Here is a 22,976-nt window from a genome sequence, read left to right as displayed (position 1 = left end):
GATTGAGAGCGACAAAATGGAGAACTATACCATCACACATAGTTTCAATAAACAAGAGAATTGGACAAAGGCCCTCAAATACACCCCTCTGCAACTTGAAATGGGGGCTCTTACGGGTTTATTGGCAACACAAACTTCCAACCTCTTTCTCCATTGGTCTCTTCTCATGATTGGTCTCTTCTCATGATGATGTTTCAACCATGGGTTCTTTGTACAAAACATGAGCAACTTGAAACAAACACGGTCGATAACAACATCGATTTTACCAATCAAGAAAAAAAAAAAAAAAAGGAGGTTTGTTTTAACATCGAGAAAAGGCTTTGTTGAGCATCGACTTGCTTTCTTCATCCTGCCTACTCTTCGTTTGTATTACCTAATGTATCCTTTTCTCTTTTGTTGTTTGCTTTGAATGTTGATTCTGACTTTATGAAAATCCTGCCTACTCTTTCGTTTGTATTGCATTCGATTCCTTTTCTGTTTTGCTAATTCTTTTCACTCCCATGTGCGTATGATACGTTTGAAATTGGTTTTATAACCACGGATGACTTTACAAAATGCGACATCTTAGAAGCAACTTATCTGCTGTTGTAAAGAGGTTGCATGGTGATTGGATTACTGATCCCGCCATTCTTGTTGTTACTGGCTTCCTTGGAAAGGTCTTCCTAATAAATGAAATTTTATTTTCTTTTGCCAATTATCAAAATCTTTTCTTTGAGATGGTTGTTTCATCAATGGAGATTTTTGTCATTTTTTTACTATCGTGTTGTATGTTATGTTGTCTCAATTGTAGGGTTGGAAACCTTGAGCAGTTACTACCTTGGGTAGAGGTGGTAGTGATTTAACCGCCAAAACAATTGGTAAAGCCTTGATGCGAGTGCGAGAGATTCAAGTAAGTTTAAATACATCCAGAATTTTTTTGGTAATGTCTTTTTGGCTTTCTTTGGAAATGTATGTTCACGCGTTTTGAACATATCTAAATCCTTGATCATCTACACCTCAAACAATCTCGAAAAGTCTTCCACTCGTGTTCTTAGTTCTTTGACATATCTAATCTTCCCAAGAGTTTGTTGGTAAAGTTTGTGGTAGTTTTTAGTTTTTACCGCTTACTTGGGTTCAAAACCCACTGTCGAGAAGAAAAAAAATGAAGAAAAAGAAAAAGTACTTGATTAATTCTATAATTGGTATTACATTGTTCTACCTCAACATGTATTTGTTAACTGAAAATTTGAAATTCAGTTGTGCAGTAACTACAGATGTGGTTCAAATATCATTTGATTTTAATTATATTAGTTTTTGACAAGCCCTAATACCTTCGAGGCAAGTTAAACACCTCGGCTCATACCTTTTCACTTCAAAAGTATTGGTGCATGCCACAATTTAGATTGAACTGATCTGACTTCATTTTGCTTTGAACCAATCTCCAAAAATAATATAGTATGTTAGTCCTAGATGAGGGTCTATTATCTTTTGAGTTTCCTATTAATTGATTAATAGACCACAAATTATGTTTGATGAGCTACTTTTCAATTCCTGGCAGGTTTGGAAGGATGTGGATGGGTTTTAACTTGATATTATAATATATGTGAAAATGCATTGCCTGTACCACATTTGACATTTGATGAGGCATTTGAGCTTGCGTTTTTTGGAGCTCAGGTATGCTGCTAATTCGAATTTCTATTGCTTCTTACATAATTGAGATGTTTCATAATTAACCAAAAAGAGACTTTAAATATTAAATCTTATTACTATCGTTAGTATTATTGTCGTATTATTCTCTATGGTGACAAGTCTATGCTTTAAGGATACAATTGCTCTAGGTTTGAGTAGTATTACATAGAAATGGTAATTCCCTCCCTCACAAATAAAAATAAAAATGATAGTAATACTAATATATACAGAGAAAAGAAAAGAATAACGCAAATAATAAGACAATTGAGGAGGGGAGGGGAGGGGAGGAGAGAAGAGAAGAAAAAAAGGGGAAGCTTCGCCTTTCAAAAACAATAATATTAGCGGACCGGAAATGTTATTGCATTGTTGATTGAACCATCTCCAACTTATATTTATGAGAGAACAAGTAGAATTAGGTGGAGAGAAGTCAGATCATATATCTTTGTGACTGAAGAAGTTCAACTTTCCATTGCAATTTTGATGAAGAATCAATTGATTAGGCATGGTTAGGAGAAATAGGGAGTAGACCACTTTTTTCTATTAGATGTGCATGTCTATCTGCTAAACAATTCTATACTACCTTTCATGCATGAATCAACTAAACTCAATATTGAGAATATTGTGATATTCAATCTTATGCTGTAATAGCTAAATTAGAAATACAAATAAAGTGGTTACTACTATCTTTGTTTTTTTCATGCAACATTTGTTTAAATTGTGACTAATTTATATATGACCAATCCTAAATTTTATGGAACTGTGGCAAGAACACGCTCGACTTTTTGTAAAAGAACATAGATTTTGGAAATTTGATATTAAACAAAGTTATATGTTGCTACTTGCTAGGGATATTTGATTGTGTCTCTGTGATTACCATGTGGATTTTGTTTTCCTGAAATTGGTCACAATGGAATTATACTGACTGGGCTTTCTACATGACAGATCAATTAGGGGCTACAAACCTAACTTTTGCCAAGATTTGCACTCGGGTAATATTTCATCCTTATAAGTGTTGGTATTTTTCAATCAGTAGCTGCCTTCATGTAGATTTTGTGTCTCATAATTGTATAAATCTTCTCATGTGGCAGGGAGGTGTTGGGAATTCCTCTTAAATCAGAGTGACGTTGCATGCTTTTAGTAGCCATGTGAGAATAGTTTTTCTTTATTTTCGGCTTCCAATCATCAAATCTAAAGGTACGATTTTTTTCAAATTTTCTATAGTTTTACTTCAATGGGGTCTTTTTTTTTTTTTTTTTTTTTTTTTTTTTGAGATCTTATTATATGCTCGCTTAAGCTTGATCTTTTGTGATTATCCAAGTGCACAAGTTTGAAATATTGCTGACATTTATGTTGCTGCTAAATTAAATCCCATGCATTCAGTGTATAATCTCCCTTGATGAATACGTAGCCTCTTTGCTAACCATATATATATATATATATATATATATATATTTATATAATATATATATATATATATATATATATATATATATATATATATATTATAGTTTTTCAAACAATAATATCTAATATCAATATCTAAAATGTCTGTGTTTTTTACGTAAACACCGGTAAAATAAAAGGGTTTTTTTTTTCCCAACAAAGAAAGGGGTTGTTTGTTGTTGAGCTATCCTTAAGTAATTTTTCTATTTCTCTGAACGTTACCGCACATGTTCACATTAAACATGTAAAAATATTTTGTGTAGTGTGTTTTGCGCATAACTGTGTTTGTGTATTTCATTAGTTCACTTTCGCTGCTAGGTATTGTGTTCTTAAGATTTTGCTCTATTGTCTATAAACTGTAACAACACTTCTATATACAACAACCCATTCCATTTGCTAGCTACCATGACCATGCGAAGCTTTTTTGTACTTCGGCAAAACTGCTTACAAGTCACAACCATGTATTCTTATTATATTTTCATGCCTATTATGTTTTTCTTTTTTAATTTCTCATAAATTTTATTGTTTGAAACAATAATTGAACAACTGTTTGGCGCGTCTTTAGAATTCTTTTGTAGGGTCACATAACATTATTCGAGTACAGATAGCTGATCCCTTATGGAGAAAGTTTGTATAGTATTCCATACATTACCATAGATAGGGTTCTTTATGCTAATGATTATTTCTAGCTTCAGTTTAACTTTCCTGAGCGTTACATCACACGTCACATTAAACATGTTTCCACAATATTTATGTGTGTTGTGTTTTGCACATTATTGGAATTACGAGAAAACCGTTGACGAAATCAAATGGTTTCCTATATGTCTTAGCAAAGAAGAAACTCATATTTTTAAACCCCTTCATTGTCACCATTAAAACCTCAATCACTCTCCAAGATCACATAGCAATGTTCTCTAAAAATCAATTTCACTTTGATCTCAAAATTCAGGTTCGCTCTCATTGTCCTTCGACAATTAATTAAAGTTTGTCTTCTCATGTTAATAGTCAGTATGTACTATTTTGGAAATTGTTTATGAGAAATTTTGATTTAGTACGCATGGGTCAGTTTACATATATTATGAATAATTGATAATTACTGCAATGAGTTTGATGTTATATGTTTCAATAATAATCGTTTTTCTCTATAAATATCTTTGCAGGTCTTCCTATTTGAAATGGTGTTTTAATAGATAGGATTACAAGTTATTCAATTCTCTCTATTTTGCAGTCTTACCAAACAATTTGTTGGTCATGTTTTAGGTTATGTGCTTCTAAGAGGAACAATGTTGACTAGAACTAGTCATCCATGCATCTTTGAATTGTCCATGGAATGTGCTCACTGAATGAGTTTCAAGAAAGTTCTCAAGGATTCTTGAGGGGGCACAACTACATTACTATTCTAATCTTGCTAATAGTAGAGGTACCTTATCCGCTCATTAAACACATTCATTTCTTTTGCTACATTGTCTATTTTTGTTTTTGTTTTTCTGTCTTTTTCATTTTTCATTGTTAATTCTTTTTAGTAAGTCGGGTCATAAAAATGTAACTTATATGAAATACACCTATATGGATTTAACTGTTTGTTGGATTAATACCAATGTAGTACACATTGATTAGAAATAAATCAAATACTTATTCGTTTAATAATTTTTTTGGGACATATTGGCTTGAAAGAATGGTTTCTCGAAAGTTAGTAAATAGTTAGACCGAGTGCTTATCTTTAAGCATTAATAACCATTATTTATCTTTTATTAGAATTTTACCATCTAACTTGAGCATTCATAACCCAATCGTTCAATGAGAAATATACAATCGAAAGTGAAAATACCAAATTAACTTCACATTATCACGTATCCATTATGAAGGATCATAAGCATGTTTGTCTCTAAAGTATGTTTTTTGCCTTCTTAGCTCAATGGTAGAGCATGTGGTTTTAATCACGTGGTCGTGGGTTCAATCCCCACAAATGGCGCAATTTTCATGAGTTTGTACTAATAAAAAAAAAAGACAATATAAAATATTGCCTCTATGTCCTACTTGAGTGCCTTTTTCTAACCATTCAAACTAAAACCGTAATTGATTTTTTTTTATTAGCATCTTGATTACCTAGATGCACACAAATCTTCTTTCTATGACGGATTTATGGATTTATGCATCTTTTTTCCTTTTATGGTTGCACCTAATGGGCTTTATGCCGTATGACAAGGCTATGCTTGCACTAATATATTGTTTCATTGTGTGTGAGATATATCTATCAGAAATTTAAGGGTTGGAAATTGATTGATGAAAGATTGAAGCCTTACATTAAAACCAATTGTGACTTCTCATATATGAAAATCTTATTTTAATATGTCATTTACAAGTATAAGTAGAAGCAAAGAGGTATAATTAATTGTTTTCTTTAGTGGGTCCAAATGTTGTAGTTATTGAGGTTAAAAGTAGCAAGTGTTATAAGAAAATGTCAGTGGAGCTCCTTCATGCCAATCTTCTCCACACTGATGACCAACAACGCAAATTTTTACTTTTTAATGAATTTTACTCAGCGCTTTATGTTTGTAACTTTGTTTAATAGCCATAACAAATTATTGGCATTGGGAACTTTGATCAATTAATTTATTGTATGAGTTTCAATATAGTTTGGAAGTAAGATTTTTTCCTGGTGGTTTTTCACATAGGATAAGCAATTAAAAATGTACACTAAGTGTCTAAGTCACTAACTATATTCCATACCTGGTGGTTTTTCACATAGAACTTTTTCCTTGCTTATCCTGTCATAATTAAAGAGATCTATGCTTAAATTGTTTAGGTTATAGACCGTTTGTGGTGGCGTGCATTGATTCAAGATGAAAAGGCTAAAGCAAGCTGAGGTAATCTTGAGATTTTACTTCAAATATAATTTTTCGATTTATGCCGTTAAGACAAAATTATATTGAAGAGTGGTACATTTATCCACCTCAAAGTTAAGTATTGGGTTTGTTTTTAATTTACGAAGGTAATGAACTAATGATATTGGTTTATGAATGGAATTCATCGTTGAATGTGTGCACGGAATTTTGTTAAAAATATGATAAATATTTAGGCTACTATTAGATTTTAAGTGTAAAAGTTGAAGCCTTGGATTTCACCTACATGAGCTAAAAGTGGAAGGTGACAAGATGGTAGTATCTGTAGGAATACCACTTAAACTTATGATAAGTTGTTATGCAAATGTCGACTCTAAAGAAAGCATATGTTTGGTTGATATTCATGTATATCTCACCAATCATAAGAAATATACCACCACCTAATAGACAATGAGAGCTTATTAAGTTATTAGCAACACCATTCAATCAAGGGGAACCACACATCCCTATATTGTTTCTTTACTTTGTGGAATGTGTGTATGTTGTTCAAGAAAATCATATACCTATTAAGCTACAAAGCTTGGGGTATTTCTAGGATTAGGAAGGTCCTTTGTTGGTTCTACTCGACTTTTATTTTTTTTTCATCTATCAAATGTTATGTGCAAGATAAGATTACTGCTTCTTTTATACTAAGTTGTGTACTATATGGTGTGGTGAATATATTAATGGATTTTTTTAGTTGACATACATGTGTAAATAGCTTTGTCGAGTATGTGTATGCTTGAGGTATTAAATGTTATTATAAAAGTTGATTTTTATAAAATCTCTATCAAAGATTAATGTCCGAGAGACCTAACTAAGTAGAAATATGGTGATGTTAACACCCAAGAGGGAGAAAATATTTTAGAATTACAATCTTTCTTTGAGATGCATGAAATGAGAGTACAAATCTTCATAATCTAATGCATGTTTCCTTTAAAATATTTAGATTTGAAAGAATTAGCAATGCTACTCAAGAACTCATTTTTTGGCTGGATTATATATTATGACACCAAAGTAGTTTTTTATCTTGATGTACAATGTTGCTACTGCTATTTAGAACATGTAGGACTGAACCTCAACCGCTTTTCGAACTCGGTAAGAAAAAACTGTGAATGTTTTTTTTTTTTTTTGTTTTGTTCTAAGGGTTGTTCAGTTCATGACTGAAATTGCTTGATTAATGTTTGCCTCTTCGTAGTCTTTTTAAAGTTTCATTTGTGAGAATGTAGGGTGAACATTCATAAAAGGTTGCTAGCCTTATAAATGTGAGTTTGGTTGCAGATCGATATTTAAAGGGTTGTTGTTCAACTCGATACATGTCACACCAGTTGAGAAATCTCCAGGCTAACCTTGGCACAAATGCACAATGAGCGTAATCTTTACAGGTTTTGTAATCCCTTTCGATCAATTACATCTACTTTGTTATAATATTACTTGGTATCCTCTATGCTAAGTTGACAGTGTAAAATTATGGTTATTCTTCTTTTAGGCATATTTTCAGTAGATAGTTGTTGTTTCCCCTTTTAGGCATTTTGTTTAGCAGGAATATATTAGTGTCACAAATTCAGGGGGATATGATATGGTGCATATCCATATAATAGCACAATTATCCACTAAAGGAAATTAAAGATCGCCACAATGATCTTTATTCTAGCATTTAATTAGTACAATTTGGTATTAATTAGATTGATGTGGTACATATCCATATAATAACACAATTATCCACTAAAGAAAATTAAAGATCGCCACAATGATCTTTATTCTAGCATTTGATTAGTACAATCTGATATTAATTAGATTGATAAGATCCTATCAAACCAAACCTCATGAAAGCCACCTAAACATGTCATAGTATAAACATACTCATATATTGCAGTTCCACTTTTAGGAGATTGTGGTTGTGTTACCATATTATATATGTCTGGTATGGAAAGGTTTGTCTTAGTGTACAATACTTGCTTTCTTTTTTTCTATATGCGGTTGTTTTAAGAATAGCAACCAACATCCTTTATTAAAGTCTAATATTCTGAAAATTTGATGACGTAGTCCTGATGTGATATAATTAGGTCAGAGGGCATTATTACACCCCTAAAATGTGCTACTTAAGTCTAGAAGACTAAAACTACATACTCATGCATGCTCAAGACAAAACATACTACGTTAGTGGCTAGGATTAAATATTTCACCACATTAAGATTAAATATTGCACCACATTAAGATGGCTACATGCTCTGCTCAAAATTACATAACAATTTATTCATTATGCACTTATGCCAATCTACTCATATTAAACATATCTTTATCAATATCATTGCATACAAGGATAAAGACATGGCGTTTGGAAAAATTACAATGTTATATACTTATATGTTATATGACTATCAGTATAAGATTTTCTGAAACTACGAGGTTTCACCCCTACAAAAGCTTTTGAAAAACAATGTACTACTACGCCCTCACACACTCTCGCCTCCCCTTTGATTGCATATCATGTATTAGTTTTTGGTAGGGGTCCACTTTGGGTTTTGCCTTGAATGGTAAGGAAGCATTAGTAAGTTTGTTGTCTATCTTTATGTTCTTTTGATACTCAGATTTCCCATTATGTTTAGCTAATTGCTTAAATGAAGCATGGTTAATTAAGAATACTAATTTTGGTAGTTGTGCAATATGAATTTTAAAACTGACAGAACAGACTCTAGGGATGCAAAGATAGCGACAGATCACATGGCTACATTCAAGGGGTACAATGGATTACAACTATTTATGGTTCTAATGAAAGTGCCAAACTATGAAGGATTAATGCATAAAACAATTGTGTGGTATACCATAGAGGATGATTAGACTATGCAGGTGGTGTTTAATATTTTTAAAAAAATATACACTTGAATGAGTTTTTGGTCGGAGTGTGTTAGAGAGTTTACGACTAATGTTGAGATAATTTCTTAGTTATGTACATGTGTTGCTCTGTATGTAAAAGAGAATTGAAATATGTAGTTGAATATGAGGAATTTTTGTGTTTCTGATGATATGTTCAATGGCAGTTCATTTTTACGTTTCCAATAATATGTTCAATGACAATTTTCCAAGGGAACCAATGTGTAAATCCAAAGGGTACAGTTTCAAGATTGTAAGGTAGTATTGTAGTAGTCAGTCATGATAGTATCCTTCGAACAAAGTGAGGGCAACTAAAGCAATGTAGCCCAGATAAGATGTTACAAAGCTCTTTTGACTACTAAAATTTTGAACCATTTCTATGAAATCACTAAATATGTTAGTAGTGGAAATAGTGCATTCAATAAAGCCTTTGTCATATATCCAATGAAGGAAACTTTTCAGTATCTCGTGTGGTCTGTATTATTTCATTCATGACTCAGTGCCATATCAAACATTTTAACCTTGGCTATTTAACTAAAACATAGAATGGGCTACCCTTACTTACACATAACAAAACATCAATAATCTCTCCTCCCAACCCCTACATATATCTTATAGAGCTTACCGTTTGTAATATTGATCATGGATTTCCACTTGATTCAAAAGTTAATTGGTACTCTCTCTCATCTCCTTAAAATCCCTTAAAATTACAACCTTAAAATCTCTCAAACCACCAGAAAATATTAGTTTGACAAGTATAATTTCGTATTTAAAATGGTGTGTTATCATACATCTTTTCAATATGATCTTCACTTTCCGTAAGTAAAAATTACTTGAATATCTCATAAACTATGCATAATTATGAATTTTTTCATAACAATTTAATATAACGACACCCGTTCGTAGAGAGTTTATGTATGAGCTTAGTATGTGGTTCGTAGAATAGATGCTTGAAATTTCTAAACTAAAATTTGGGAATTCAAACCATTCGCTATCAATGACGGTTTCTTCTACAGCAATTTTTAAATATTAAAACAAATATGGTAAAATATGGGACACATTGAATATTTCAAAAAAAAAATTCGTTTTGATCAAAACTTCAATCATTCAAATATTTTGGAGTTAAATTTTTTGACACATAATAATTCAAAAAAATAAATTAAAAAATAATAATATGAAAATGGTCCCCGTTAATATTGGACACATTGAATATTTCTATAAATATGTGTTTTCATCAAAATTTGAATCATTACAATATTCTATAGTTAAAACTTTTTGATACATAATAATTCAAAAATTAAATTTATAAAATATTAAAAAAAAAATCAAATCAATTATATAAAATCGGTCCCCGTTTGTTGAACGGGCTCAAAAACTAGTAAACTTGAAAATGAAGGGATGCCAAATGATCCACTGTGGGGATGACACCCTGCAAACATTACCACAAGAAAAATCTAATTCGAAAAGGTAACTTGAGTCTCCATACAAATTTGAACAAAAACCTTTGTTCGCACACCAAACTACTTCCGGAATTCACCAAATGTAGACATCCATTATATGCTGACTTGACAGAAAAACATCCCGAACTGGTCCACTTCCATTCAAGTTTATCACTATTAGTCGTGTGAAACAATGGAATGGAAGTGATTTTATGAACAAAATCAGTCGGCCAAAATTGACGAAGCAATTCCAAATTCCATGTGTTATTAGAATGGTTTATAAAATCAGCAACTAACTCCAAATTCCATGTGTTATATTGTTGGAGTTGAATTGATGAACTTGTCGAAATAAGAATCTTTTGCGAAAACAATATGATTTAAAGAAATTGATGTAGTGTATATGTCAAAGTTCTTATACATATGGGACATTTGCCTAGGGCGTCCAAAGGCCGGGGGCCATCCCGATTGGTCTTATAGATGTGTATGTGAGAGAGGGCCCAAATCAGTTATGGCTGTATTATCTTTCTTTCTTTCTTCTCCATAGTGTATCTTTGTACGTTTATTGGTTGAACCGTGCCAGCATTCCCCTATAACATTGTCTCCACGAAGATACTTAAACCTGAGACCTACCTTGCATTATGGCGCAACCCAAACCAGCTGCACTTAAGTTTTTGTTTTTCTAAAGCCAAGTTAGGGTGGTGTAGAGGCTTTAGATGAACATAATTTATTGTTAGAGGTGGGGTTATACATAGAGATCATGAAAACCCAGAGATAATAGGTTGTTGTTGTGTGCTTCTTTTTATAATTTTATCTGTGGACAGCAATGTCACTGTTGTTTTGGTGGTGTACGTGGTAGTAGCCTGGCAGCTTGAGGCTTGTAAGAATCAATATAAATATTTTAGACAGCAAAAAAAAATGATAATCAGGAGAGCCCAAAATAGAGTCCAAAACTAACACGTTCATTGACTTGTAAAATATTATGAGAATACACAGAATGCACACCAAGCATGGTCAAGGGAGAAGGGGCGATAGAAATTGTTTTATTAGATCAAATAGAATCATGGAGAAGACACAAAATGGTTAAAACTAATTATTTGTAGAAGTAGATACTTGATAGACAAATTATCTTGATGACTGGTTGCATTTGTTTGGATGCAATTATCTGCTAATCTTGCAAACATCCTTTGTACCTTGTCACTAGAAGACATGCTTTTGGAATTACTATAGATTCTCTTTACCATTACTTTTACTCTCTGTTGAAAAGACATGTCTAGGATGTTATATGCCCTCTTTTTAATCTTAAAGGTGTAACTACTCCATGTTTTCAGTTGTAGGGATAAAACAGACTCTTGTAACTGTAAGTTGTTGCCATTATGATTTCATACCATACGCTCGTATGTTCATTATGCATCTATGATAATACTCTATTGCTGGTTGATTTGTGCGTCAAGTGGAACAAATGATCTTAGAAGATCCATATAGTAGGGAATGAATTCAGAAGTTATTATCTTGATTCTTGAGTTCAAGTTTGTGATCTACTTCAGCTATGCAGGTGAATGATTACAATAAAAATAACTAAAAATATGAAGAGAAAGATGGCAGTATATCAGTCCTGTGGTGGTGCAGCTTCTGAGGAGCTAAAGAGAAAGAAGGCTAAATACATTGAACACCAAGGATGGGAGAATGACAAGCAAGCTTATTCAAACTTGGCAAATTATAAGAAATTTACAGAAATATATAGTGATGAATCAGTGGGGTGGGAACAAGAACAGAGGAATTATAGAAGGAAGAACCACAAGCGAGGGAACACGAGAAGCATGCTCTTTTAGGAGAGGAAACTAAATACGAGGAGGAAAGGTATGGGAATCTCAAATAAACAGTAGTATTCACTACTACAGAATTACTCATTTACCACGGTAGGTGAGAAGTTTTATACCACTGTTCTACTAAAAATAGTGACAAAAATACGTATACCACGGTAGAAGTTTATATTGTTATTTGTTTATTAATGTATGCAACGGTTTCATGAAAACCATGGGATCTAGTTTGCGATATCCCATGGTTTAAATTATTTATGTTCTTTAAACTAGAGTACCCCACTGTTTCGCTCAAACAGTGGTTTATAACTTTTTTTTATTTTTTGTTTTGGGCAAAAAAATCTTATCTACCGTGGCCTTTGAAATTTTACGCCAAAAGCCCTCACTCTACTCCCATGAAAAAGGATCCACGAACTGACTCAAATCGTCTCGTGTTATTTGCTCTTGAGCTTCTTGGTTCGTATTTTAATTCAGGTAAGGGTTTCTCGTTTCCAAATTTAGAAGCAAGATTTATCAATATGGTTTGATTTGTTCGATTTTCACTATGCTTCTTACGAGGGTTTTCAAGTTACCGAAATTTATATTATTCACAGAAATTGAACAATTACGAGAAATTTGGTGTGCCAAAAGGTGTTGGGACTAATTCAGATGATGGGTTTGATTTGGGGAGAATGAATCGTTTACTAGAAAAGCTTGGAAACCCTCAGTCCAAATTCAAGGTTTGAACTCATTTTAAAGTATTTCTTTTTACACATATTTTTTATTTTCATCAAATTTTAGTTGGGAACTTTAAAGTGGCACACTTATTGTTTGATGAAAGTTCCAAGTGAGTGGTATTCTGTTGGTTGCTATACTAGGTATGATCAATGATGTCTTCTTCTTTTGTAATAAAGCTACATGGTTTGTTTACATAATAAATTTGGGTTGTTTTATAATTAGATAGCAGCTTTGGAGTATACATGAACGAATTTAATTAGGAAGAGAGGGAAATAGTCTAACATGAGGCATTGAGTTGCCTTTTTTTGTCAAGTTTTTTTTTTTCAAGAGATGACACTTCGATTTATAGCTGCATTTTGCTAGTTACTCAGAAGAAGAGAATTTAACACATTGACTGGTATGATTATCATTTCTCTATGATCTGCCATGATTACATTAGTTCTGCTTCACAAACAAAATATGGTCTGGAAAGAATTTACATTTACACTAATGTTACACCTCTCGAGTCTCATCCTACCAAGAGTTATGGACCAACAACTCCTCGCCTTGTAATCTTTATAGTCCTCCCCAAGTTTTCCCCCACTCGAGATCAAACTATGCAAAGGGCCAACCGGATGGTTGAGGTTCATCTATGTATCACAAAACCGCAAGAACAAATACAGCTTCAAGAATGGACCTTTTACAAAATATTTATCCTAATGGATGGGACTAGCATCTAAGTCAAAGTCCGTCGCCTTTGATTTTTAGCATGAACCGCTACTTAAAGAAGACCTGCTCACAACATATAGAAAACAACTAAATTCCATAACCTACATGGATCCCCGCTTCATCCGAACTACTAGAAGCTTCATTGCTGCCGGACGTGTACTAGCACCGACTGTCCTCAATTGAAGATATCATTGTCACTTGAATGGGAAAATGACCCCGGATCATCCTCTCAGAATAAAGATTTACTTTTAGCCCTTCCTAGCCTCTCTTACTCCTCTTCCTTGCAGTGCTAATCGTCTACGCTTTCGCGCTTTCCTCTTGCCTTTAGGGAAGGCTTCTCTGTGCGACCCGACAATTTTACTTTCTAGCTCTTTTGTGGTTCTCCCCTTGGCATATTCAATCTCCTCTGTTTCAACTAGAGGTGACTCAGAGTCAGGCTTGTGTTTCTTCCTTCCACCATTCGTCTTGGGACCACGATCAACCAGCTGAGCCCATTCATTTCTGTTTCGCAAACAATCAAGAACATCTTGTGAATGACTTGAATATGCATAACGCTCTCCATTGTGTTTTCTCAAGTTATTCGGTCGCGGAAGAACAAAGATTGCACGCTTCTTCATATGTCATCCACCGCCTTTGCTCATTATCGATCAAGTAGGCCGGCAAAGCGCGAAAGTGGTGGACCGGTAAATCCCCAGAACTATCATCGCCTTCTTCGTGAGGTGTCCTTTGGTGAGTTATGCGAGGGGTGATTGATTCGATCGCCAGATTGATGGATTGACCGAGAGTGGCAAATGAGGTCGAAGGTGCATTTTTTAGCGGAATGTCCCACTTCGGATGACCCACCAAGTGTTTCCTTCTTAGGAGAAACATCTGATGAAAAGACTTGATCTTGCCTCCACTGATCATGGGAAGAAAGCACCTTATCCATCTTCTTTGCATCATGAATAAACTCCCGCGAATTACGAAAGCCATCCTTTGGTGCTCCTTCTTTGCTTTTTCTCTTAGAAACCAAAATTTGGTCTTTTAATCCAGAAATGCATGTGCGCTTAATAAGCATGTTTGTAGCCGCTGGAGAAGCCAACCGAGGAATACTACCTCCATGACGACACGTGGCACCCGTGGAACTCGAGGAGAACTATTAAGTTTTTGATGTAACAATAGCGCAAGCTCTTAGTCGCTTTTTAATGTTGACTTAACAGTATTTGGAGGATGCATTGAAGATGAATGAGTCACCTTCGATGGTGATGGGAACCCGATTGATTGGTTCTTTCACCTTTTTTCAAAGTAATCAAACCGTAGTCTTGTTTCGTACTGTGAAGCACTTTGGGCGCGCAACGTAGCAAACTCAACAGAACTTGAAGATACCGCCACATTTTGTGCCACCGATGCTTTAGAAGACGGGTAAAGAAAATCGCCTCCTTCAAGTCCGACGAGTGCTTAGAAGTAGAAGCATGTGAAGTTCTCGCTTTCGTATGAGACGCTTTAGATGCGAAGCCTTTAATTGCTCTGTTCTTCGCTCTTTCTTGGTTCCTCATCGTGGTACCATCTCTTACCGTTTCACGAATGTGTGAACTTTTTAATATCTGCATGTGAGTTCACCTTTTTACCGCTTTTGGTGAAATGGATAGGCCTCGTGAGTACTTGGAGATGCAGTCTCCCCGGTGGCTTAGAACTACCTAAAACTTCCGATTTGGAAATTACCGCAAAGAGAAGATGATTTCCATGAATCCACAATCACTTTATGTTGAGTTAGCGGAGATGGCGGCCTTGGAGATGTACTTTCTACTTTCAGTGGTTCTTCGACACTCTTCAAGTGCTTTAGCTCGGAAGAACTTTCCTGCACCGAAACGGTCCCTGCCGAGCTTATCACTTCTCTTGTTTGACAAGGTTCGCCAGATATTGAAATTCTCTTATCACATAATAATGTTTTGTTTACAGGTTGAATCTTGATATTCTCTTGTTCCAGGTGCCATTTGCCTACTTTGTACATTGGGATGGAATACATGCGAACACATAACTTAAAACTTGCCGAGAAGGTGAAATTTTCATGCCTCTAAGCTATGATAGCTACATTTTATAACTATGGATGCTTAAGCGGTTTGCAATTGAAGTCTACATAATGAACACATAACCTCATGGGGAAACTATGGAAATAGGTTGTTAATATCGGTCGTATAAGTGTGACACACTTGTTGGCTACCTAATAAGCTTAATAGTTTGAAATAGAGACACGGTAGACTGTTTTCAACAAATGAATTGAATAACTTTGGATATTTGTATATCTATCTCATGAGTATTTTTTCAAGATAGCTTCTTACTTATTTCTCAACTCTCTCTCTCTCCCGTTCTCTCTACTTGAAAATGGAGAGGACACTACAGAGTAGCTTGATCCATTCTCGTGACTTGTCCATTGTAGCTTAATTTTCTACACGATATTTAATTTATCTGAGGAAATGCAATTTCGACAGGATGATAGCAAAGGATCTGTGAAGGGTGGTCATGGTAGAAAAGAGGTTGCTGGAGTTCAATCGGGTCAAAGTTCCTAGGTATTATTACATTTCAATGGTCTTTTGGGATTTAAAGAGTTATTGTAAATACGGGTAATTAAATTTCACAGCTCACTCATCAGGGATCTTTTGGGCAAGGGGCAAGCTACATCAACTCTCTGGTAAGGACACCCTCTCTGATATTACTTTTTTTTATTGCAGTGCAACTTAGGAAGTAAATGATTGATACTTTTTTTTCCTGGTTTTCCATTCATATTAATTTGGTTTTGAAGATACTGCGAACCACCTTATTCATTTTTGTTTCATAATGTGTCAAGTTGATGATTATCATTGATCATCCTTACCATAAAAAAATGTTAATTTATGGATGGAGTAAATCGTCTGATGAGGGACCTACTTGTTTACCCCTATTACCTGGTGGTGTTTTGCTTTAATCTTTATAGTTTCTTCGATTCTCTTTCAATGCATCTATTCTCAAACCTCTTGGCAGCCATGTGTGAGGTGAAAACCTGTATGTACAAACTATGTGGGAGTGAATCATGTTTCGCTTAATAGAACGTAGCTTAGTTTCTATTGGTTGTCTCTAAACCTTGTGAATTAAATGTTTTGCATTTATCTTATTGTGAAGTGTGGTCCTCACATTGCAAAGGGTTGATGGGAAACGAGTTCCGCTGAAGTGGGACAAGATCAAGGTAAACAAATCCTACACATTATTGTCTTTTTCTTTGAAAAATATATGTTTACATATGTTGTGAGTCTATATGTTAGGGCCCATATCAACCAGGTGGCACAGAGTGTGGGTATTATACAATGAAGTTTATGAGGGAAATAGTAGAAGCTTGTTCAACTAGATCATTTGAAAATAAGGTATTCAAAAGTTTTGACAAACACTTTATTTGGCTCAACGACTTCGCCTTATTCTTATATAGTAACTCCACATGTTGTGCTTTGACTCATCCAGATAACAAATTTAGAACTGAAGGAGACATACACGCAAGATGAACTTGACGGTGTTCGACTCGATATTATTCAGTTCATCCAGGAAAATGGGGTGTTTCAGTCGGTTGCGAATGAGGATGAGTTTTAGCTATGTTCGGACCCCTCCAGTTTAATTTATGAGTCTTACCTTTTTAATTTATGAAAAGGAATTTGAAGTTTGTTTTCTTAGTGCACTCAAAAAATTAATTGAAGTTTTTTTATTTATTATTATTATCTTTTTTTGCAATGTTTGATAGTTTATTGTACATTTTGGAATTTGTTGGGAAGATGAAAATGTTGTATGTAAAGTGCGGTAAATTTTGTTATGCAAGTTCGGGTTTTAAGTGGAAGACTGCATTATTAGCATTATATATATATATATATATATATATATATATATATATATATATATATATATACCACGGTTTGGCATAAACCGTAGTGTTTAGTATAATTATATACCACGGTATTATAACACATACACTAATATAAACCACGGTTTCAATAGTTTATATGCCACGGTTATGTTGACAATCGTGGTATATAATGGGAATTACAAATCACGGTTCTTTGAAAAACCGTGGTATCCGTTAAACATATATATCACAATTTTGCTATTATTATATACCACACCACCTATTGTCACGGTTGTATAACAGTGGTAAATATATTTATACCACACTTAAAAACAGTGGTATAAGTGTCATTCTGTAGTAGTGATTGCCTCACTTAGCTAAATGTTACAGAAAGTAAAGAACATATGCAGTAAATATCATGACGGCTGGGAGCACAATAGTTCAGACACAGGGAGGGATTGTGAAAGCAAACACAGATGATGATGCTCCAGGAAATGGAGGGGCTGGTATGGTGTTCAGAGATTCAAATGCAGATCTGTTGGGAGTTCATGCACAAAGCCTTAGTGTTATTACTAATTTTGTTGCTGAATGTACAGCAGTGGCCTTAGCAGCGGAAATAGCAGAGGATAACAGTTGGACAAATTTATGGATTGAATGTGACTCCATCGCAGAGCAGCCGTATCACCGCATGGGAATTTGTGGCATTTATTTTCCCTAAAATTCTCTGTAAAGCAACGTGACTACCTCAATCCTTGTCGTACATGAACAATGTGAGGCCAAACTTAATAATTTTCTTGCAGGATCACACTCATTATCTCCACAAAATTTGGCACACTGGTTGAAGTGTACAACCAATCACATCCTCGTGACTTCATATTAGATCAGATCTAAATTTGCTTGATTTGCTTAAACACTTAGCAACACACTCTCTTTTCTAAGTTTCATCGTGCATTTATTCCCTGGTCAACGAAGGCGTTCGAAAAAGAAAATACAAAACACAGATTAGAATTTGTAAAGCTTCATACACTGTTAATTAGAATTTGTTTGTTTTATCCAATAATGCTAATGCCAAACCGATTCCCTACATTTAGTTATACGTCCATATTGTCTATTACGTGCTCTTTTGATGGTAACAATCAAGACTATTTTCTGCATTTTTACACGGGCCTAACTAAAGATTGCAACTGTTTCTGTTCCAATTTCATGTACATTAGTACATGCAATGTATATACATCAAAAAGTGTACAAGTTAGATTATTGTTGTTTAATGTCCTAATCTCAACTGTTTGAGGTAAGGAGGAGTGGGTTTGATGGAGTGATTATGTTACTTCATGAAGTAAGTGTGAGTCGCAAGTAGCAAGTAGCAAGTAGTAGTTTTAGTCCAAAGGAGTTGTGTTAACCTAACTTGTGATGGAGTAGGCCTAATGTCGTTCTTAAAGATGTGGTTGATATGATGCTGCTTTGTCTGATTGTCTTACCAAACAACTTTAATACCTATACCAGCAATGTCTCTTAAGTACTATGGAAATATCAATGGAACAGTGTTTTCATCAGCCCACATGCCATCATATATTGATGATCTATACTCTTATTTGTGCTTTCTTTTGCTGGTATCAAATTTTACTGACCTACACGGTTAATGAGTTGTTTCGGATTTCCAGCAACTAATTAAACTTTGTCAAAAGTCTCGAGCAAAATTCAGTAAGAGCTTACTTTTGCCCAGGATGTGGTTTGTGCATAGAATTATTACAAACAGGTGATAATTTGATAAAGATCTCTAATCAATTCAAGTAGTCAAGTCTATTTAAGTCCACTCTGATTTCATCGACTACTTTTCATTTTAAGATGGAATTCGTTATGTCAGATATATATATCTTAAATCCATTATGTCAGATTGTCAGACATATGCTTTAAGCCATTCTCATGGTTTTAATTGCACTACAACTCGTGAAACTTGGGGAAGGGAAAAATTGGATGGTTGGGTTCGTTATATATATCACATATGCTAGCTGTTTAAGGTCTGGGTCATTTTCTTTATTCTTCTCTTTACCATTTTTTTTTTCTTTATTCTTGGAAATGCTTGAATGCAACAAATAACATGTTCTATGAGTAGCTCCAAAGCTACTCAAATCTCTCACTATGTCTCATGTCGATGACGTGAGAAGTTAAGCTAGTTGTAAACTTGTTATAATACTAAGATGTGGGTTGCTCTCACTTCACACTACTTTGCTCGCAGTTACTCATCTTTTCAAACTTTTGAAGTATATACATATTCTATGATATGGTTCTAATTAAGTATATACCTTATATTATGCATGAAGATAAAGAGATACGTGAATTATTTACAAAGACATAATGGGTATGGAGTTTGAGGTGTAAGAGAAGTAGAGTAAGTGAAGCAAGAGTGAGCTGAGAGACTTGAACCAATTCTTTATCTCCTCTCGCCAACCAGCGATAGATGCTTTTCTTGCCATCCAACTACTTCAACTGCTGGCGTTGCCTTACGTGCTTCACACAACCAATTATTATACGATTTTGTTTCGCCAAGAATCTGCACTCCTTAATATGAGCTACGCATCCATTGACTTATCCCCATTATTGATTTTATTTTTATTTTTATTTTTATGTTTTATGCTATGTATCATTGATAAATAAAACTACAAATATTATTATGTCTAACAATTGGAGTGTCAAGTGATTGGACTTAAGTGTCTTTTTCTTTTATAACTAAAACTTTATTGAATAGGGAAAGTATTACAGAAGCAAGTTACAGCTTATCATGTGCTCACAAATGCACTGGCACATATATATACTGGTGATGGAGATTTTCACCATACAAACAAAGACACAAATGTAAAGCAACAGAACAAACACCCTCCCTATACCAAATAACAACAAAAATGACTGTCCTAAAAGCATCGTCAACGCACTGCTAAAATAAATTGTGATACATCAACTTTTTTCATCAGTCAAAATTGTTATAATTGTTTCATGTACCAACCCATTTTTTCGAAATTGTGGATTTCTATTTCGGACGACAAAACTTGTCCCATCCATTTTTTTTTTAAACGGCAAAACTTGTCCCGTCCATTATTCCCTCCATTTCCTTGGCGCCAATTCATTTTGGCACCCATCATTTTCCTCTATTTTGTACGCTATATTACGGGAAACATCCATATGCTTTCTTCATCTCCTCTCACCAGTTTAAGTTTGTAATTATAATTTTTTTATATTTTGTTATGGGTTCTAGTAATAGTCACAATTGGTGCGAAAGAGTAAGTGAACTGATTTTCGACGATGATGATGAAACTGCCGCAATCGTTCAACAAATGTAAAGTGATATAGTTATAGTGACATCAATGATTCCGGCTTTCAAAGCTTTATCTGTACCAAAATGGAGTGGATCTATTGATGGTAGAGAATACACTAACCGCGATCGTGTTGGTGCGCATGAATGGTTGGTGGTTGATTATTTTGTTGCTAGACCAAATTATAAAGCAGGTAAGTTTCGTCGTAGGTTTCGTATGAGAAGAGCATTTTTTAACCGTATATTGGAAGTTATAACTAATTTTGATCTATATTTTAAGCCTTCTTGTGACGCCCTTGGTTTGCCTGGGGTTTCGGGTTTGGTGAAGATGACAGCTACAATACAGATGTTTGCTTATGGCTGTCCAGCTGATTCAATGGATTACTTGATAAAACTTGTTGAGAGTACAACTCGAGAATCACTTCATCATTTCTGCAATGCAGTTGTCAACTATTTTGAAGAACAGTATCTGAGAAGTCTAATGGAAGAATATGTAACACGCTTGCTTGCAGTAGGTGAAGAACGCAGTTGCCCAGGTATGTTGGGTAGTTTAAACTGTATGCATTGGGTATGGAAAAATTGCATGTCCAACTGCGTGGCATAGAACTCATTTGGGCCATGCTAGCTAGAAAAGCGACTGCGATTTTGGAAGCAGTTGTAGACCAGGAGCTATGGTTTTGGCACACATACTTTGGAATGGCTGGATCAAGTAATGATCTTAATGTGTTAGATAATTCTCATTTAGTCAGAGGAACAGCTACATCTTGTGTTTATCAAGTTAATAACAATCCTTACAACATAGGCTACTACCTTACTGATGGAATATATCGACCATGGGCTACACTGATTCAAACAATTTCATTTCCTGCTAGTCCCATGGATATTAACTTTGCAAAAGCGCAAGAATTAGCTCGTAAAGATGTGGAACGTGGTTTTGGTATTTTACAGGCTAGATTTGCAATTGTTAGCAGACATGCTCGTCAGTGGGATAGAAGAGCTCTATTTCGTATAATGAAGACATGTATTATACTTCACAACATGATTGTTGAGAATAAGCATTATGAACAACTTCCAACGTGGAAACCACCTTCAGATGAATGATTGCGACATGAAGTTGAGATGCAGAGTAATTTACATGAGCTTGTGCAAAACATAGTAGCCAGGACATTAAGTATTCATTGTGGAGCTACTAATGAACAATTGAAGAATGATCTGGTTGAACATCATTGGGCACGTTATGGTGCATGCCTTAACTAAAGGAACAACTAATAAGTTTTTTTAAGTTTGATTTGTCTTAACTGTATTTTTTGTTAAGTGTGTTTTAAGTGTACTTTTATCAAGTTTGTTTTGTTTAAATAAGATTGTGATTTGTTGAATACGATTGTTGTTAATTTGGTAGAAATTTGCACATTGTTTAAATTAAATTAAAATCAATACAACTTCAAATTAAAAATGTTTCAACTTACTTCAAATTAAAAACGTTACAATTTCAAATTAAAAATGTTACAACTTACTTCAAATTTAAAACGTTACAACTAAAAATCATCTGCTTCATATTCTTCATTTTCATCCCTCAGAAATGAATTGGGAGAGCGTGTTAGCCTACCACGAGATTGACTAACATTGCTTGTTGATCCAGAAGAAGAAAACGACCCAAACAGTTGAGAAGTAGGAGTTGGAATGTATGGACTAGGAAGGGTTGGAATATATGTATGGAGTAGGAGGGGTTGGAGTGTATGGACTAGGTGGGATTGGAATGTATGGATTAGGAGAGGTTGAAAAATTTGGATAATAAGGAACATAAGGAGCAGCATGAATATCTTGTTCTTGTTCAACCCACTTACGATAGATAGATAGTTGTTTTGCTTCCCAAAATGTAAGTTGAATACTGCTAAACTTGCTTAGATCAAGCATCATGATATCTTGTTCTTTCTGTGCTTCAAGTCTCAATCTTTTCTCTTCTTTATCATTTTTCATTGAGAGGAACATTTGTCGTTTTAGGTCTGTTTGTTATTGCAGATATTTTGCAGTTGTAAGTTGATTATCTCTGACTTCCTCTAGAGTTTGTGTCATTTGGTGTGCAACTTCATCAACATCTCTTTTCTTAAACTTCCTTCCGATCCCTTTGGACCTTTTTCCGATGCGGGCACTTCACTTGATAGTTGATCAACTTTCTTCATCTAACGAAATATTGGATATTCCAATATTGTTAGTGGTTGATCCACCACTGATGTCACCACTAACATCACTACTAGAAGTGGTTTTCTATTTTTTTTTAAC

The 22,976-nt window shown here is 34.4% G+C and overlaps 2 protein-coding genes across 5 annotated transcripts; both read left to right on the top strand.

The window, feature by feature from the left end:
- The first annotated feature begins 12,191 nt into the window (after nt 1-12,191).
- LOC147487352 (uncharacterized) lies at nt 12,192-17,301 on the top strand. 4 transcript variants are annotated; one of them, XM_086572124.1, is made up of 7 exons: nt 12,192-12,597; nt 12,717-12,842; nt 16,017-16,094; nt 16,166-16,216; nt 16,684-16,747; nt 16,824-16,922; nt 17,017-17,301. In XM_086572124.1, the coding sequence occupies exons 3-7, from the start codon at nt 16,048-16,050 to the stop codon at nt 17,140-17,142; spliced, it is 387 nt and encodes a 128-aa protein (XP_086428250.1). In that variant the 5' UTR covers nt 12,192-12,597; nt 12,717-12,842; nt 16,017-16,047; the 3' UTR covers nt 17,143-17,301. The 4 variants fall into 4 exon arrangements, with proteins under 4 accessions (XP_086428250.1, XP_086428252.1, XP_086428251.1 ...); XM_086572126.1 differs by having other exon boundaries at nt 12,196-12,597; nt 16,178-16,216; nt 17,017-17,298; XM_086572125.1 differs by lacking the exons at nt 12,192-12,597; nt 12,717-12,842 and adding an exon at nt 15,486-15,584 and having other exon boundaries at nt 17,017-17,300.
- A 3,447-nt stretch (nt 17,302-20,748) lies between these two features.
- LOC147487351 (uncharacterized) lies at nt 20,749-21,797 on the top strand. Its single transcript, XM_086574016.1, has 2 exons — nt 20,749-21,232; nt 21,322-21,797. The coding sequence occupies exons 1-2, from the start codon at nt 20,749-20,751 to the stop codon at nt 21,795-21,797; spliced, it is 960 nt and encodes a 319-aa protein (XP_086430142.1).
- Nucleotides 21,798-22,976: the final 1,179 nt, after the last annotated feature.

This window comes from Coptis chinensis, chromosome 7 (assembly GCF_015680905.1).
Source record: "Coptis chinensis isolate HL-2020 chromosome 7, ASM1568090v1, whole genome shotgun sequence".
NCBI lineage: Eukaryota > Viridiplantae > Streptophyta > Magnoliopsida > Ranunculales > Ranunculaceae > Coptis > Coptis chinensis.
This window is presented reverse-complemented; position numbering and strand designations above follow the sequence as displayed.